The sequence below is a fragment of the Erpetoichthys calabaricus genome, chromosome 1 (assembly GCF_900747795.2).
Source record: "Erpetoichthys calabaricus chromosome 1, fErpCal1.3, whole genome shotgun sequence".
Classification (NCBI taxonomy): Eukaryota; Metazoa; Chordata; class Cladistia; order Polypteriformes; family Polypteridae; genus Erpetoichthys; species Erpetoichthys calabaricus.
In genome coordinates, this window is record NC_041394.2 from 42627279 (window position 1) to 42645101 (window position 17823).

The following is a 17823-nucleotide window of genomic DNA, read 5'->3' on the forward strand; positions in this document are numbered from 1 at the left end:
ATATTTTAAATAGGGTTGAGTTCAGGACTTTGAATCAGCCACTCCAGCTCATTCACACTTTTATTCTTGGTTTCAATATGGCTTGGACCATATTCCTCAAACTTAATTGTTTTAGCAGGCTGAAACAAGTTGCCTTGTGGTATTTTCTGGTATTGCGCTGCACCCATTTTTTCTCCTACTCTGAAAAGTTGTTCAGCTTCGTATGATTTGTCATGAGTCTGCCTTCAAATATCACTAGGATTTCTTGGAGTATGGGAAGTGTTTGGTTTGCACAAACATAGCTCTTGTGATGGACGGCCAGCAGCTCAACCCGGCCGAAACCCCCAGGGCACTAGATGGCAACTTCCCTGCAGCTTAGCGGTGCCCCAGATTCCCACAGGGCACTATGGGAGATGGAGTTCGACTTTACAGCCCTGTTGGGTGCCGTGGGTGCCGCCAGAGGACACTGCAGGGAGAAACGGGGATTTCCATTTCCAATATAGCCCGGAAGTACTCCCAAGTCAGAAGGACAGAAGTACTTCCGGGCTGAAGAAAATACAAGTCTCCATCTGACCCGGAAGTGCTGACGAATCACATGTACGGAGGGACAGAAGCACTTCCGGGTCAAGGACTATATAAAGGACTGGTGGAGGCCCAGCAAGGAGAGCTGGAGTTGGGAGGAGAGGATTGTTGTGTTTATTCATTGTGTGCTGATTGTGGCTGTGGTGCTTTGGAGGCACTATTAAAGAAGAAAATTAAAATACTTCTTAGTACTTTTAAACCTGTGTCAGCATCTGTCTGTTGGGTTTCACGGGGTAACAGCTCCCACAAGCGTCCATTCTCTTACACTCTATAAAATGTGACCAGAAAGTTCAGTCTTGGTTTTATCCAACCATAAAGACCATTTAGTTGCTAGATTGTTGTGTTTTATATCAAACTCTAAATGGGCCTTAAGATGATTCATTTTGTTATGATCTGCAGGGCTCCCAAAAGTCAAAAAAGGCAGTAGACCTAAAATTAGAATCTGACCAGTACTTCACATTGGACCAGACAAAAGTGTAAGTCTCCCCTTCCAAATCAATATGGTCCCCAACCTGAAGAAACACACTTTTGGACTTCAAAACACCACAAAGAGGACAACCTCAGGTCCTTATTAACAAAAAAAAACTTATCTGCATCCAGATAACAGGGGCAGCAGTCTGAGCAAAGATGTCCAGACATTCTTTTTCTCACACATCTCCTTCAACTCCTCTAGAAGCCTACTGAGCCATTCCCACGCTCATGGGACATGTAATCTCTGCAGCATGTCCAGAGTCTGTCCCAAAGTCTCCTCCCTGTTGGACATGCCCAAAACACCTTCTCAGACAGGCATGCATGAGGCATCCTTATCAGATGCATGAGCCATCTCAAATGGCTGCTCTTAATGTGTTGGAGCAGCAGCTCTATTTTAGGCTCCTCCCAAAAGTCTGTGCTCCTCATCTTATCAAAGGCTGAACTTAGACACCCTGTAATGGTTGCTAATTTCTGCCACTTGTAGGTGTAATCTTTTTTTTTTTTTTTGATTACTACCCAAAGCTTGGGACCATAGGTCGGAGCTTGACCAGTAAATCGAGATCTTCACCTTTAGGCTTAGCTTTGTCTTCACCATGGCGGACCAGTATGTTTCCATGACTGCATACGCTGGTCCGAACTGTCTAATAAACTCTCACTCTCTTCTTCCCTCACCTGTGAACAAGACCCCAAGATACTGAAAATCCTTCACATGAGGCAGCACCTCATCCCCAAACTGAAGAGGTCACTCCACCCTTTTCCAGCTGAGAAGCATAACCTCGGACTTGAAGGTGCTGGTTCTCATCTCATCCACCTCATATTTAACTGGTCATCTGAGGTCATAGCCCAGCAAAGCCAACAAGACCACGTCATGTGCAAAAAAAACAGGTCACCGAATTGGACCCCTTCCACCCCTTGGCTGCCCCTAGAAATTCTGTACATAATAATTATGAACAGGATTGATGACAAAGGGCAACCCTGGCATAGTCCTACACCCACTGGGAACAAGTCTTACTACTGACAATGTGAACCAAGCTCTTACTCCCGTCGTTCAAGGACCAGATAGCCTGTAACAGCATGCCCAGTACCCCATATTTTTAAAGCACCCCCGACATAACTCCCTGAAGTCCATAAAACACATGTAGACTGGTTGGGCATACTCCATGAAACCCTCCAGTATCCTTGTGAGGGTAAAAAGCTGATGCAGTGTTCTGAGACTCAGACAAAATCTGCATTGTTCCTCCGAGGTTGAACCAACTGTCAGACTCAATTCATTATAGTTAAAGAATTTATTTAACATTTATTTACCCAAAAGAGATATTTTTGAAATAGAGACTGAAAAATGATGCTTAAATCCCAAAATGAGTAAAAGTTAAAATTGTGAATCTGTCATCAATAACTAACAATAAGACATTGTCAAAATACCATTTCACAAACTGAGAAATCCAGAACACTAAAGCTAATAATAGACACTCTTAAAGATTTTAGGTTTCTGTCCAATAATCAGATAATCAAGACAAGCATAACCCCAGGCTTTTATACCCTTCACACAAAGGCAACACGTGTCTTGACCTCTGGTCATCCTGCATAACACTCTGGGTAGCAACAGTACAGAAGCTAAGTCCAAATTGGCAGCCCACAACTAACTAAATGATGCCACAACACAATGTTAAATATTTTTAACAATTATAATGGTTCTCTTTACGAAAAACCTTAAATAGGAATTATTTATATTCTAAAATTCCCAAAAAGACACATAGACCATGTAACAAATGCTAAATAAATCCATAAAATACTAATGGAAAAACAGAAACATGAAAACCAGAATCAAAAGTGGAGCAAAACAGGTTTTGTCTAAATAAAACACTTTGGAGTATAAATAAAATAAAACCAGTCCAAAATTCAATAACAAAAGTATCCTTTATTTAGAGGCAAATAACAAGTCAATAAAAAGGAACCTACAATCCAAAATCAAAAACAGACAGCCAAAAGTCTGAAGTGAAAACCTAATGCCGCAGTGGCCATCTTATGGTCTGGTGGGCTCTTAAATAGCACTGGAGGAAGCTCCCCAGCACTGCCACCTTATTTTTAAAATAAAGAACACAAGGCCCATAATGTAAAGAACAATTGAACATACTATTAACATAACACAATAATATTAAATAAATAAGCAAAGCAATATTCATAATGTCATAATCAATAACAAAAACAGACACAAAGCACATCTGAGCTAGGGACAACACCCCTGCTGCTCTAACATTTTTGAATGTGGCAGCAACAATCAAAAGCATTGCTTATTGACATATACTGTATATCTTCTTGTCTTTTTGTCTTTTTAACTCTTATTCCTCACACTGAGTCGATTGCACCTTCAATTTCGTTGTTCCTTTGTAAAAGTGACAATGACAATAAAGATCTATCTATCTATCTATCTATCTATCTATCTATCTATCTTCACACATGGCATTTGTGACAAAACTGACAAGACACAGGTGCAAATGGTCAGGGCACCGCCACTTTTATTGAGCTCAGTTACTAAACAAAGAGGAAGCAAAAAAGAAGTGTCAGTGCACCTTAATTTTACTTCATAAGGTTCAAGATAACAAGAAGTCTCCTGTGAGGTGTTCACTGGTCTTAATGATGACCTCCTGCCGGCAGGTTGTTGGCTTATTTAGGACCGAGCCCACAAAGGGCGGAGCTTGGTGCTTACATTGGGGGCGGGGCTGAGTGTTGTCTCCAGGGGAGCATTCGGAGCTGTGGAGGAGAAAGGAGACATTGGTAGTATCAGCTCATCCACCTGATGAGAGTTGATATTGTCAGCCTTGCCTGAGCCTTTTGGGTTTTCGCTGTGCGCACATGTGTGACACAGATTACACGCTGTGACGAGTTTGCTCAGTCGGCACGAAGGTTGCGAGTTAAGAAAATGCGGTAATGGACAAGAACACAGTCAAGCAAGGCCCTAGAAGAAGGAAAAGACCGCACATGACACTGAAGACACACATCGCCCAGTCAGTGTTACTGTACCATCAATCTAGCAGCCAGTTATTGTCCAAAGGACGCTCCTGTTATGATGCATTTACAGTGTATTTCAATTAAAACAGAACAAGTGCCAAAATGATTATCACAAGAACCTTGAAGAAGTAAGTGCATGATCTATGGCTAGGACTCTTCTATGTAAGCATGTACAATTCAGATTACAGGTAGAACTACAGTATACTTGTCCCCAGGGGGAAATTTAGCCTTTAACAGAAGCGTAATAAAAAATTAATAAATAACATTAAATTATAACAAACAACAAACCCCTCTCAAGCTCACACTTAAAAGAAAGAAAACTTCTGACTTGGCTGTCACAGTCACAGTGAGACATTATGCAGACGTATTGCTACTGGTGTGATGAAGCCCCAGTACGGTTTAATGACACACAATAAATTGTTGGCTGAAAGTCCTCAGTGTGAGTGCGTCAGAGAGAGGACGTGCAGCTTCGTTCATAATGGCACTCGAGTTTGTTTTCATTCTCATCTCCTCTACAAACTCCATGGGGTCCAAAGTGTGTCCAGTAATTGAGCCTGCCCTTTTAATTAGTTTGTTGACTCAGTGGGCCTCTCTTGAAGTGATGTTACCCACCCAGCACACCACAGCGTAAAAAAACTGCACTGGCCATCACAGAGTTGTAGAAGAAATGAAAGATGTCACTACCCACATTAAAGGAAGGCATTCTCTGGCCTTTCTTATGTAGTTCCTCTGTGTTCTGAGACACGTCCAGCCTCCACATCCTCTCTCTGAATAGTGAATGGGCATGGAGGCTATTTGGTGCAGCTAAAGTTAATAACTAGTTTTTGCTGATATTAAGTTGCAGACAATTCTTTCTGCACCGATAAACAAACAATGAACACTCCTCTCCTCTGTCTCCTCCGCCATAAGTGCAGAATCATCAGAAAGTTTCTGCAAGTGACCTGACTTGGTGTTAATATTCAGGTTACTGAGCATTCTGCTGCCATTCATTTCGTTGTACTGTCTCTCTGGTGTATGTTGTATGTCTACTTCACATATTTATATTTTTTATTTTCTCATATTTATTCATATTTTTTATTAGCAATATTTATTAATCTACATCTTCTGCACTACATTTTTGCAATATGTACTGTATTGTCATTGCATTTTGGCTGTTGCTGCAAATATTTTTCTTTTTACTATAAGACTATATTGGGAGAAGGATGCTAAGGATAGAACTGCCAGGGAAGAGAAAAAGAGGAAGGCCTAAGAGGAGGTTTATGGATGTGGTGAGAGGGGACATGCAGGTGGTGGGTGTAACAGAACAAGATGACGAGGACAGAAAGATATGGAAGAAGATGATCCGCTGTCATGACCCCTAATGAGAGCAGCTGAAAAAATAAGAAGAAGAAGACAGTATAATGTAAAGAAAACTATTGAGTTTGAGTAAAGATGAAATCAGAAGATGGATCACAATTGTAATAGCAAGCAAATAAACAAAGGATAAGATATGTGACAAAATCCTAGATCGAGAAAAGTAAGTAAAACTAAGATTTATTTAACAATATTAATGCCAGGACATTTTTTTTTCGTTTTGAAGTTTGGACATTCAGCAAGTGGACAATGCTAAACTTTATACCATTGCAGTCATGACGCTGTGTGTCACACACACCAGCCTGGCCACCCTGCTTAACAAACCTCACAAAATGGCAGAGTACCATAAAAAAACCAAAATGGCACCATAAGATCTTGAAAAGCTAAAGCACTTCTTCAGAACCAAGGAATTCAAGAGCCTTAGAAAATAATACAAAATCTCCAAAGGATGCTGTCAAGGTTCCTGGAGGGATAATGGTGATCCTGTATAATAGTTCTTAGTCAGCTTCTTTTCAGGAACTGCTCTTAACAAGGAAAGTCATTAGTTGAGGCAGCACTTGGCCCTTTTAATACCTTTGCTACATTCATTTGGTGGAGAATGAATTTCCACAATCGGAATTTGCTACCTTGCTGTTTTCATTAAGTTGTGCTCATTGTCGCCATGCCTGTTAATTAAACTCCCTGCGTGATGACTGAACATCTGTTAGCACCGGTACGTAGCACTCTATAGTTATGCCGTGGCAAGACATTTATACTTTGGACTTTTTCTAGAAAATTGGTATGCATTAGGCTCTCATATTTATGTTCCTGACAGCATTAATGGAGCAGCATAACTAGTTAATCTGAATACTTTTCATTTCAGATGCAGAAGAAGGTATGCTAATGGCTTAATGGGTTTGTTCCCAGAGCCTCACTGATGTTAAAAAAGCTCAGCGTTTTTGTGCTTGTTACAGAAAAAAAAGGATTATTACCATTGTAGGAAGTGCTGACCCAGTCTCTCATCATTTTTTCTCCATGCTTTAAAAATGTACTGTTGTTCCTTCCATCAAGGGCATTACATATACTGCATGAGTGACAAAACGAGTGAGAATGTGTTTGCTCTTAGGCAGACCATCTGGTGAATATCTAGGAAATGAAAATAACAGCAGCTTGTTAGCACTTCTTAAGCCACTATGGTGCCTTTGCACAGCCTACACTTTTTTTTTCAAGTGGCTAAGCTCCATAGGTGTTAGAAACTGGTTAGTTTTTCTCTTCTTCTGGTCTCTTCATGGTTTTGACCCTGGATATTTTGTCCAGTTTAAATAAAATCATGTTGTTTAACATACCTGAAGGCAAATGTGGCCTAAATACTTTGTTGTTAAGGTTGCTTTATGTTCAAACTGGACAAAAAAGATCTATAGTCACATCTATCTATCTATCTATCTATCTATCTATCTATCTATCTATCTATCTATGGATAGATAGATAGATAGATAGATAGATAGATAGATAGATAGATAGATAGATAGATAGATAGATAGATAGATAGATAGATAGATAGATAGATAGATAGATAGATAGATAGATAGATACTTTATTAATTCCAAGGGGAAATTCACACACTCCAGCAGCAGCATACTGATACAAAAAACAATATTAAATTAAAGAGTAATAAAAATGCAAATAAAAAAAGACAATAACTTTGAATAATGTTAACATTTACCCCCCCGGGTGGAATTGAAGAGTCGCATAGTTTGGGGGAGGAACGATCTCCTCAGTCTGTCAGAGTAGCAGGACAGTGACAGCAGTCTGTCGCTGAAGCTGCTCCTCTGTCTGTAGATGACACTGTTTAGTGGATGCAGTGGATTCTCCATAATTGACAGTAGCCTGCTCAGCGCCAGTCACTCTGCCACAGATGTCAAACTGTCCAGCTCCATGCCTACAATAGAGCCTGCCTTCCTCACCAGTTTGTCCAGGCATGAGGCGTCCTTCTTCTTTATGCTGCCTCCCCAGCACACCACCGCGTAGAAGAGGGCACTCACCACAACCATCTGATAGAACATCTGCAGCATCTTATTGCAGATGTTGAAGGACGCCAGTCTTTTATGGAAGTATAGTCGGCTCTGTCCTCTCTTGCACAGAGAATCAGTATTGGCAGTCCAGTCCAATTTATCATCCAGCTGCACTTCCAGGTATTTATAGGTCTGCACCCTCTGCACACAGTCACCTCTGATGATCACGGGGTCCATGAGGGGCCTGGGCCTCCTAAAATCTACCACCAGCTCCTTGGTTTTGCTGGTGTTCAGGTGTAGGTGGTTTGAGTCGCACCATTTAACAAAGTCCTTGATGAGGTTCCTATACTCCTCCTTCTGCCCACTCCTGATGCAGCCCACGAGAGCAGTGTCGTCGGTGAACTTTTGCACGTGGCAGGATTCCGAGTTGTATTGGAAGTCCGATGTATATAAGCTGAACAGGACCGGAGAAAGTACAGTCCCCTGCGGCGCTCCTGTGTTGCAGACGACAATGTCAGACCTGCAGTTCCCAAGACGCACATACTGAGGTCTGTTTGTAAGACAGTCCATGATCCATGCTACTAGGTATGAAACTACTCCCATCTCTGTCAGCTTGTCCCTAAGGAGCAGAGGTTGGATTGTGTTGAAGGTGCTAGAGAAGTCTAGAAACATAATTCTTACAGCACCACTGCCTCTGTCCAAGTGTGAGAGTGATCGGTGTAGCATAAAGATGATGGCATCCTCCGCTCCCACCTTCTCCTGGTATGCGAACTGCAGAGGGTCGAGGGCGTATTGGACCTGTGGCCTCAGGTTGTGAAGCAGCAGCATCTCCATGGTTTACATCACATGCGACGTCAGAGCGACAGGCCAGAAGTCATTCAGCTCATTAGGACGTGATACCTTTGGGACTGGGGTGATGCAAGATGTTTTCCAAAGCCTCTGGACTCTCCCCTGTTCCAGGCTCAGGTTGAAGATGCGCTGTAGAGGACTCCCCAGCTCCGACACACAGACCTTCAGCAGTCGTGCCGATATTCCATCTGGACCCGCTGCTTTGCTGGCACAAAGTCTCCTCAGCTCTCTGCTCACCTGCGCTGCTGTAATTGTGGGTGGGGATGTCTCTTCTATGCTGGTATCAGCAGAAGGATGTGTAGAGGGTGCAGTACTCCAAGGTGAGAGTGAGAGTGGGTTAGGGTGGTCAAACCTGTTAAAGAAGTTGTTCATTTGGTTTGCTCTCTTCACGTCTCTCTCGATGTTGGCACCCCGCTTCGAGCTGCAGCCAGTGATGATCTTCATCCCATCCCACACTTCCTTCATGTTGTTATTCTGCATCTTCTGCTCCAGCTTTCTCCTGTACTGCTCCTTCTGCACGCGCTTGAGCTCATGCTGATCACCGTCTTTAAAAGCCCTTTTCTTCTTGTTCAAAAGGCCCTTGATGCCACTTGTAATCCATGGCTTGTTGTTAGCATAGCAGCGTACTGTTCTTACTGGAACTACAATGTCCATACCGAAGTTGATGCAATCAGTAGTGCAGTCAACAACCTCCTCAATGTTCTCACTATATGATCCCTGCAGGATATCCCAGTCCGTAGTTCCAAAGCAGTCTCTCAGAGCCTGCTCTGCCTCAGGACACCACTTCCTGAATGAGCGTGTGGTTGTAGGTAGGACCCTCACTCTTTGTTTGTAGTGAGGCTGAAGCAGAACCAGGTTATGATCTGCTTTCCCAAGCGCAGGCAGTGGGGTGGCGCTGTATGTGTCTTTAAAGTTTGCATACAGTAAATCAATAGTCTTATTTCCACAATCCACATACTGGGAGATGGCAGGTAATGTTTTGTCCAGCGTCACATGGTTAAAGTCTCCAGAGATTAGCACAAGGGCCTCAGGGTGCTGCATTTGTAACTTAGCAACAGCAGAATGGATGATGTCACTCGCTGTCTCCACGTCCACCTGAGGAGGGATGTACACAATGACGTGTCCAAACTCTCTGGGCAAGTAATAGGGACGCAAACTTACAGCCAACAGTTCGATGTCCCTGCAGCAAGTGGAGACTTTGACGTTTACATGTCCAGAGTTGCACGATCTTGTATTGAGTGCGAGTCCTCCTCCTTTGTGCTTCCCGCAGGTACTCGAGTCTCTGTCCGCTCTAACTGTGCTAAACCCGGGTAGCTCCACATTAGCATCTGGGATGGTGGTAGTTAGCCACGTTTCGCAAAAGCACAACAAACTGCATTCTCTGTAGGTTCTGACATTTTTCACCAGCGCAGCCAGTTCGTCGATCTTATTTGATATTGAGTTCACATTTCCCAGGATCACAGAAGGCTTAAAAACGCCACTTTCTTGCAAGCCACTTTTTTTTAGCTTAGTGCCGGCTCTGCTGCCACGATACCGCCTTCTTACCTCGTCAGGTAAATAGGGAACCACACAGGCACGAGCATTTGTTCTCAGCGCTCGAAGTTGACTGCTTGAATAGACGAGTCTCGGTGTGTAAAAATCCATGTTCTCGTTGTAAAAGTAAGAGTGTCCAGGGAACGAATCCACATAAAAGAAAGTGATAGGAGTGATCAATAAAAAATAATAAAAAAAGAGAAAAATAAAAGGTAGAAAAATAAAGTCGTACACGGAGCTGCTGAAAAGACTGCCACTCTCGGCGGCACCTGAGTCATTCATATACATCATAACATCATTCATATACTATACATCACATCTCAAGACAAATATAAATTGTTTATAATATAAACTAAATCTCACTTATGTTAAAACTTTGAAATTAAGAAAAAGTTCACAAGTACCATTAACAATATATTTTAGTTTGTTTGTCTTCTTATTTTAATTTGGCAAAATAACTACTATCTTATTTTTAAACAGGTTAGAACATACCAACATGGCACAATATTCTTGAAGTTATACAGAATGTTCCTGTTTGTTATAAGATTCATAAGAGAGCTGCTTCAAGTAGGATGGCACTGATTATCGTATACGACCGTTATAAACATATTTACATCTGCTGTGACCTTAAAAAAAGAGTTTTGGAAACAAAGTTGTTATGCCAAAAAGCATGGCTACTTATGTTGGGTTTAAAGGAGATTCCATGTTGGCCCCTGCGTGTGAGTGAGTGGGCTGTGACCTGCAACTTTTATCATTTTGTTGTCTATCTTCCTATCAATTAATAAATTGATTATGAGATTTATGAGACTGACGGGACTCAAATACGATTTTCAATTTTATCTAGAATTTATTCTGAAAATCTCCACTATGTAATCACATCATTTAGTTTCTTGTTTGGACTTTGCTGTTTTGGGTTTCTGTTTCTGCTGTCTCCATGGAGAGCTTTCACAGAATTCCAATGTAGTGCTGTCTTTTGTGACATCAGTTTTGAGACAATACAAAGATCACCCTGGCTGTTTCTGGGTTATTCCGAGCCTGATGATTAAACTTTGTTTTGCTGCAGTAAAAAGATTTTATTTTTAGTTCTATCTTGTTTTTTGGATCTCCACTATTATTTTTGATAAAAGATTTAGAATATTAGAACATTACATCATTAGAACAATCTAGATGAGAGCAGGCCATTCAGCTCAACAACGCTCACCAGTCCTATCACTTAATTCTTCTAAAATAATATTGAGTCGAGTTTTGAAAGTCTTACTGTCTACCACACTACTTGGTAGCTTATTCTATGTGTCTGTGGTTCTCTGTGTTTGTTTGTGCAAAATTTACCCTTAACAAGTTTCCAACTGTGTTCTTGATGAACTCATTTTAAAATAACAGTCTCGATCCACTGGACTAATTCCCTTCATAATTTTAAACACTTCAATCAGGTCTCCTCTTAATCTTCTTTGACTTAAACTGTAAAGGCTCAGCTCTTTTCATCTTTCTTCATAATTCATCTCCTATAGCCCTGGAATCGGCCTAGTCGCTCTTCTCTGGACCTTTTCTAGTGCTGCTGTGTCCTTTATGTACCCTGTAAACCAAAATGGCACCCATTACTCCAGATGTGGTCTAACCAGTGGGCTACAAGGCTTGAGCAGAACCTTCTTTGACCCCCCTTTCCTTGTCTGCCAGTTTTGGCTTTGGCCAGTTTTTTGACTTTTCATTTCCTTCTTATTGTCTCTCACAAGTCAGTAGGCCTATAGACTGGCAGCCTGTTCAGGGCTAATTTCTGCACACTACGTCCTCGGGTTAAGCCCTGACCCCTGTGACCCTGTATTTAGATTAAGTGCTCTTGGGATTGTTTTTGTCATTCAAATATGAAAGGCCCGGCCCCTATTAGTCAATAAAGAAGAAACAAATTCCTATTGCTTAACTTGGTGGCCTGGCACAGTGGTTACAATTCCATTGAAACAGGTGGTGGCCATGCCTCTCTGTAGTGGATTTGGCACCAGCGTTTGCTTCTTATTTTTACATTTATTGATTGATGTATTTGTTTGTTTCTTTGTTCCTACAGCTGTTTGGCATTATCATGTCTTGCCTATTCTGGAGCAAACTGAAGGAAATGAGCGAGTCTACAGACGCAGTGGACTTCAGGATCAGAGGCCTGGGAGAATACAACTTCAGCGAGTTGGACCTGTCTGGTGCTGGCTGGTGCCTCTGCCTTCCACGAGATGGTGGCTATCTCCCTGTCCCTGAGGCAGAGCCTTGGGATCAGAAATGCGAAGATCTGCCAATTGAAACTGCTCCTGCTCCCACTCCCAGGAAGCCACTAGAAAGCAGCGGGAATTTACATTTGTATCAGGGGTTTGATGAAATCGACCAGGCCTTTTAGAATCTCTGTGTTGAATTCACTTTTTTTATTGTTTATCCTTCTGTTTTAGTGGCCAAACTTTTGTAACCCAAAGGTATTTCCTTCATTGAAGATCTGAAGTGTTATTCTTTTTTGAAATCTCCTTCAACATTTAATGTTTTTTGGAAACATGAAAGCCAGTCAGCAAATGTGTTAAGGCTGGCCTCCTGTGTCCTTTACCTTTCACGCTGGCCACACTGGGGGATTTCTTGATCAATATGCTAAGAAAAGGTCATCCCCATTTACGTGAAGATGTCAGGGACAAACCGCCTCGGGTCTAACAGTGTTTTGTCTTAAATTTGGGTCAACTAATGCACTTCATTAGCTGCACTAAAAATGTCTTTGCTGTTTTTGTACATTTGAAATGGAGGACCAATCCTGCTTAGTAAGCAGATGGTGGACATCATTTGACTTGCGTGTGAGTGTGTGTGTGTGTGTGTGTGTGTGTGTATGGCTGTATATAGTGTGTGTTATCCTCAGGTGCAAGGGTCTAGAACAGATCCCTGATGAACTCTAATACTAACACACATTTGCTGCTTTTTCAGTTAAAAAAAAAAAAAAACTATTTTTCTTTGTTCTTTTTATATGACTGTTTTGGTATGGCGCCTGACAATTGCGATGAATTTATTTTAGTTTATTTTTTGGTTATTTAAAAACCAATGAAACTGTGATATTTAGAAGTCAGACATTTATGGGACTAATTGCATGCCATCTGACAGTTCTGAATATTCAGGTGACTCGTTTTTTATTTCATTTACTTGAATAGAAGCCTTGGTCTTCTTAAATAAAGCAGCAACTTGTCCTGCATTCATTGTCTGAAGCTTGCTTTCTTTTCTTTCGGCATTTTTCACAATTTATGCAATGGGGCCGTCCATAAATGAAGTCATGCTGATGGGGAAGGGAAGTTACGATTTTTTCGCTATGTGATGAATTGACATATCATGGTGTTACAAATAAACGCACCAGACATCACAAAGGTTTGGGGCAGCAACCCATATAATGTGTCCTGGCTGCAAATGTAGAAATTCTGAAAGAGTTATTGATAAGACTGAGTCCAAAACAGAACTGATCACATACTGTATAGTAAAGATGGCGTATTTAAAGGCCCATTCAGGAAGTGATATCATCTGTGGGGCTGGATCTGGATGTGACGTCATCTCTGGGGCCGGACTCGGAAGTGGTGTCGTCGGGACCAGAAGTGACATCATCGAGGGTTCTGGAACCTGGCGGGATTTCCCAGGAATGGTCTGCAAGTAACTGAGAAAGACAGTCAGTACACTCTGCCACCCCCCAGTCGGTGGTGGTATTACAACTACTCAGGCCCTTTAGCTGCCTTCTACTCACACATGTGTGACACATGGTGTCACAAAGCTGTAAGAGAACTCATACTGATTATAGTCAGAGCCAGCTATACTTTCAAGTGTTGCGTTAATGCAGAGACGCCAGCTCTAATATCATGCATAGCAGGTAACCCAGCATCACTGTTGAAGCAGCAGCATACTCTGTGCTTAGTGTAGCGGCTGAAGGTGCTGCGCCTCTCTAAGGACACAATTCACGCGCACTGCAGTATGGGAGGAGGCAGGGTGACGAATGGGAAGGTAACAGTTATGCATATAGTTTAACACTAGAATTACCAAAGCGTACAAGAAAACTCGTAAATCTGGCCCACCTTAAATCCTCTCGCACGTCTCCATTCAGCGTTTTTTGTCTTGTAAATGTGTTGATAATCCCAAGGATAAAGTATCCTGCTATACCACCCCCCCCCACCGCTGGAAAAACTGCAAAAACCTGTCCCAGCTGAAGCTTGTTTATCAGGGAGTCAGGCATGTGTTCCAAATAACAACATATTTTTTAGCATATACTGCTCTAGGTACCTGACTCCCTGATAAACAAGGCTTCAGTTGGGACAGGTTTTTGCAGTTTCTCCAGCAGTGGGGGGGATGGTATAGCAGGCTGCTTGGGATTATCGACACATTTACAAGACAAAAGACACTGAATGGAAAGGTGCGAGTGGATTTAAGGTGGGCTGGATTTACGAGCTTTCTCGTAAGCTTTGGTAATTCTTGTATTAAGCACTGTGGAATATAAATGAAAAGAGGCTCCACAAAAATGAAGTTTTCGGGACCGTCCCCGTATATTGTCCAACGGACAAAAATAAAGCAGAAAAAACTGTTTTCAATGATCAAAAGTACTGTAATTTGTAACATTTGATAAAGTACATGAGACAAAATGGCATTTATATACAGATGGGAAATGAGTACAGGAAATGGTTGGCAGGAAATGACGCTGAATTCAGGAGCCGGAAACAAGGTCATTCTGAAGGAACCGGAAGTGAAGTCATCCAAAGTGGCTGGAAATCATGTCTGGTGCCGGAAGTGATGTCTTGGTGGCCATTTTGGAATGGATGGACTTATTTTTCCTAGGTTTTCCTGTTGGAAGATTAAGAGATTCAGGTAAGTACCATGTGATAACCCCTTGTCTAGTGATGCTTCACTCACCTTTAGGCTTTTTGACTGGCCTCCTAAGCACACGTGTGTGACAGCACGTTCAATAACATCAAGAAAACATTGTCTGGTGTATATACTTCCCTTGCATTAGTCCTTGGCCAATTTATCAGCAATGTATTGCACGTAGCTAGAATTCATATACAGTGGAACCTTGGTTCACGACCATAATTCGTTCCAAAACTCTGGTCGTAAACCGATTTGGTCGTGAACCGAAGCAATTTCCCCCATAGGATTGTATGTAAATACAATGAATCCATTCCAGACCATACAGACTGTATGTAAATGTATATTTTTTCTAAGTTTTTAAGCACAAATATAGTTAATTAAACCACAGAATGCACAGTGTAATAGTAAACTAAATGTAAAAATATTGAATAACACTGAGAAAACCTTGAACAACAGAGAAAACTAACACTGCAATAGTTCGTGCTATAGCGCTACCAACCACTGGCTAAAAATACTTTTTTTAATGAGTTTTAAGCACAGGGAAAAAAATGAACATTTGAAAAAATCCGTAATTTAATAAACCACCAAGAAAAGTAACATTGCAACAATGCACGCTACGAACCGATCGCTGTAAACAGAAGTGAAAACAAAATCAAGCCCAGTGCATTCTTTAACTGCCTTCTCTACCTTACGAGTCCAGCTCTCTCTCGCGCTGCCTGTGTGTGTGTGTGTGTGTGTCTCTCTATCTCTCGTATGCCTGTGTGTGTGTGTGTGTGTGTGTCTGTCGCTTTCTCTCTCTTGCTCGCTGCACAGGAAATGCACAGGGAGAGACTGAGCATGTACAAACCGAAAGGGAAACTGGCTTGTTCGTATACCGAGTGTGTGGTCGTGAACCGAGGCAAACGTTTGGCAAACTTTTTGGTCGTAAACCGATTTGTATGTGTTCCGAGACGTTCGTGAACTGAGGTTCCACTGTATAAGCTTAGTTTTAATGTAATAACAAAACAGCCAAACAATGTCACATTCAGTCAGCGGCCACTGCTTACTACAGTCTATCAACATCCCCACCTTCTACCCCAACAGTGCAACACGACTATGTAACTTAATGCCACTCTTATCCGAGAGGCTCTCTGCTGGGTTTAGCCTGTAACATAGGCATCAAGCGCAGTCTCTTTCATCTGTTTTGTCTGTGATTTTCCTTTCCCAGGACAAATAAAAATAAATTGTTGCAGTCACTGTATTAAATGTGGAGTGGCAAGTTGATGAAGACCTTAATCTAGGTGGACTCTCTGTTCCCAGAAGTGATGTTACTGTCAGCAGTGTCCCTTTTTGCACAATGGCAGATCACTTCATCACTGTGGCAGGAAGTAGAAGCAAGTATTACAGTAAAATAGTTCAGCAAATTCAATTATTTAATTATGCAACAGTAAACCACTTACAATCTGTCTAGATGAGTGGTTAATGCTTAAACTCTGTACACTGCTGCTGATAATTTGCTTTAGTAAAATACGAACTGATAAAAGTTTTGTGTTATTATTTTGAGAGTGTTAAGTTCACTTGTTTGCAGCTTATGGAGGTGGGGGTCCTAAGACTGTGATGTTATTACTGGACAGGGGTTAGGAGATATGTGACCAGAGGTGGTGTTGGGCTCATTTTTTTGCCAAAGTAGTGTAATGTCATTTACGGACACCCCCAATGACAACTAAGAAGTAAATTAATTTTATTTGCTGTTTTCTTAACATTTTAACAATAAGGTTCCTTCTCTCCTTGGTCATCCACTTTCTATTCCTACTTTCACCCTTATAGGGAAAAAATGTTATGAGGCGTATTCTTCCACATGGTGAAAGGGGTGTGCGGTCTCTAAAAGGCTTTCCTGACCAGGCCCTGCCACCATTGCCTGCCTGGAAATAGCCTAACCCCAATCCCAGCTCCAGTGGCCTGCCTCAGGTTTCACAGGCCCAAAAGGTGTCTTGTTGGCATGGGCAGAGAAGGAAAGTGACCAGGAGAAACATGCAGTCGGAAACAGGCCGTGGTTCAAAATAAGGAAATCAAGCTACCCAAATCGTCAAAATACAGAGCAACATAAACAGAAGACATAAGTGTTGGCTCTGAGACTAGGGATCCGCACCGGCAATCGAAAGGTTGCCGGTTTGAAACCCGTAAACGCCAGTCTGTTGGGCCCTTGAGCAAGGCCCTTAACCTATGTTGGTATGATGTTAATCTGTATCCAGCCCTGCAGCAGGTCCTCCATCTTGCAAGGGAAAATTAGGGGGTCGGTGGCAGGATTGGCAATCTAGCCACTGTAAAAAAAAACTCACACTGTTCCATTGTGGTGCTGAGGTGTCACCCGCTGCGCTCGGGTCCCAATCCAGATGGTTTGGCGTGTGGTGGGTGCAGCATTGTGCTATCAGCTCATGCTGCCAACCTCTTTCTTAAAAGACTGTAGTAGACAATTCTCAGGTAGACCTTTACCCCCAGAGGACCCCTTAGGTGACCTTGATTAACAAAAAAATAATATTACAATAATCACTCCATCTGCTTCAAACTCTGTATGTTGTAACGTGTTTTCTGATGGAGCTCACCATGAAAGTCTTTATATAATAAACTTTGTGAGGTCACGGCATGAATGGCTAAAGCACAAGCCTCCCCATAAAAACCACGCAAGTGTGCTCAAAGGAAAAGGACAATGGCAAAGTTATTTTTTTATTAAGCTTAATGGCAAAAAAAAGGTATACAGTAGTTCTAAACTTGTGAAACTCACAGATAAAACTAAAATAGGAAGAACGTCACACACTGAGCAGGCAGCATAAAGAATTCAAAAATGCTTGGACAAATGGGTGAACAGTGCAGGCTACTGTGGAAAAGTGCAAAGAACTACAAGTGGGAAAAGGAACATCAATTATAAATACAAGATGGGGGACACTGTCATACTGAAAGCAACCTCTGGACAGGATTTAGGGGTTTATGTTGGCACAACATTCTCATTGACTAAGCAAAGCACTGAAGCAATTAAAAAGGCAAATAAAATGTTAGATTATATTGCAAATCTGAATATAAATTAAGGAATGTTATACTCAGACTACCATATATAATGCACCACATCTGGAATATTGTGTGCAGTTCTGGAACAAACTACAGAGACATGGAGTTGAAGCAGAAATCCTGATAACCTTTAAGAAGTATCTGGATGAGATATCAGGACAGCGTAGCT

At 41.8% G+C, this 17823-nt stretch overlaps 1 protein-coding gene across 1 annotated transcript in view; it reads left to right on the plus strand.

The window, feature by feature from the left end:
• The window catches only part of zgc:110329 (uncharacterized protein LOC550500 homolog), a 481581-nt gene extending 468615 nt beyond the window's left edge, over positions 1-12966 (plus strand). Inside the window, exon 8 of the mRNA XM_028798670.2 lies at positions 11824-12966. Coding sequence (XP_028654503.2) covers positions 11824-12141 — 318 coding nt within the window. The 3' untranslated portion in view covers positions 12142-12966. The remainder of the gene's footprint in view (positions 1-11823) is intronic.
• Positions 12967-17823: the final 4857 nt, after the last annotated feature.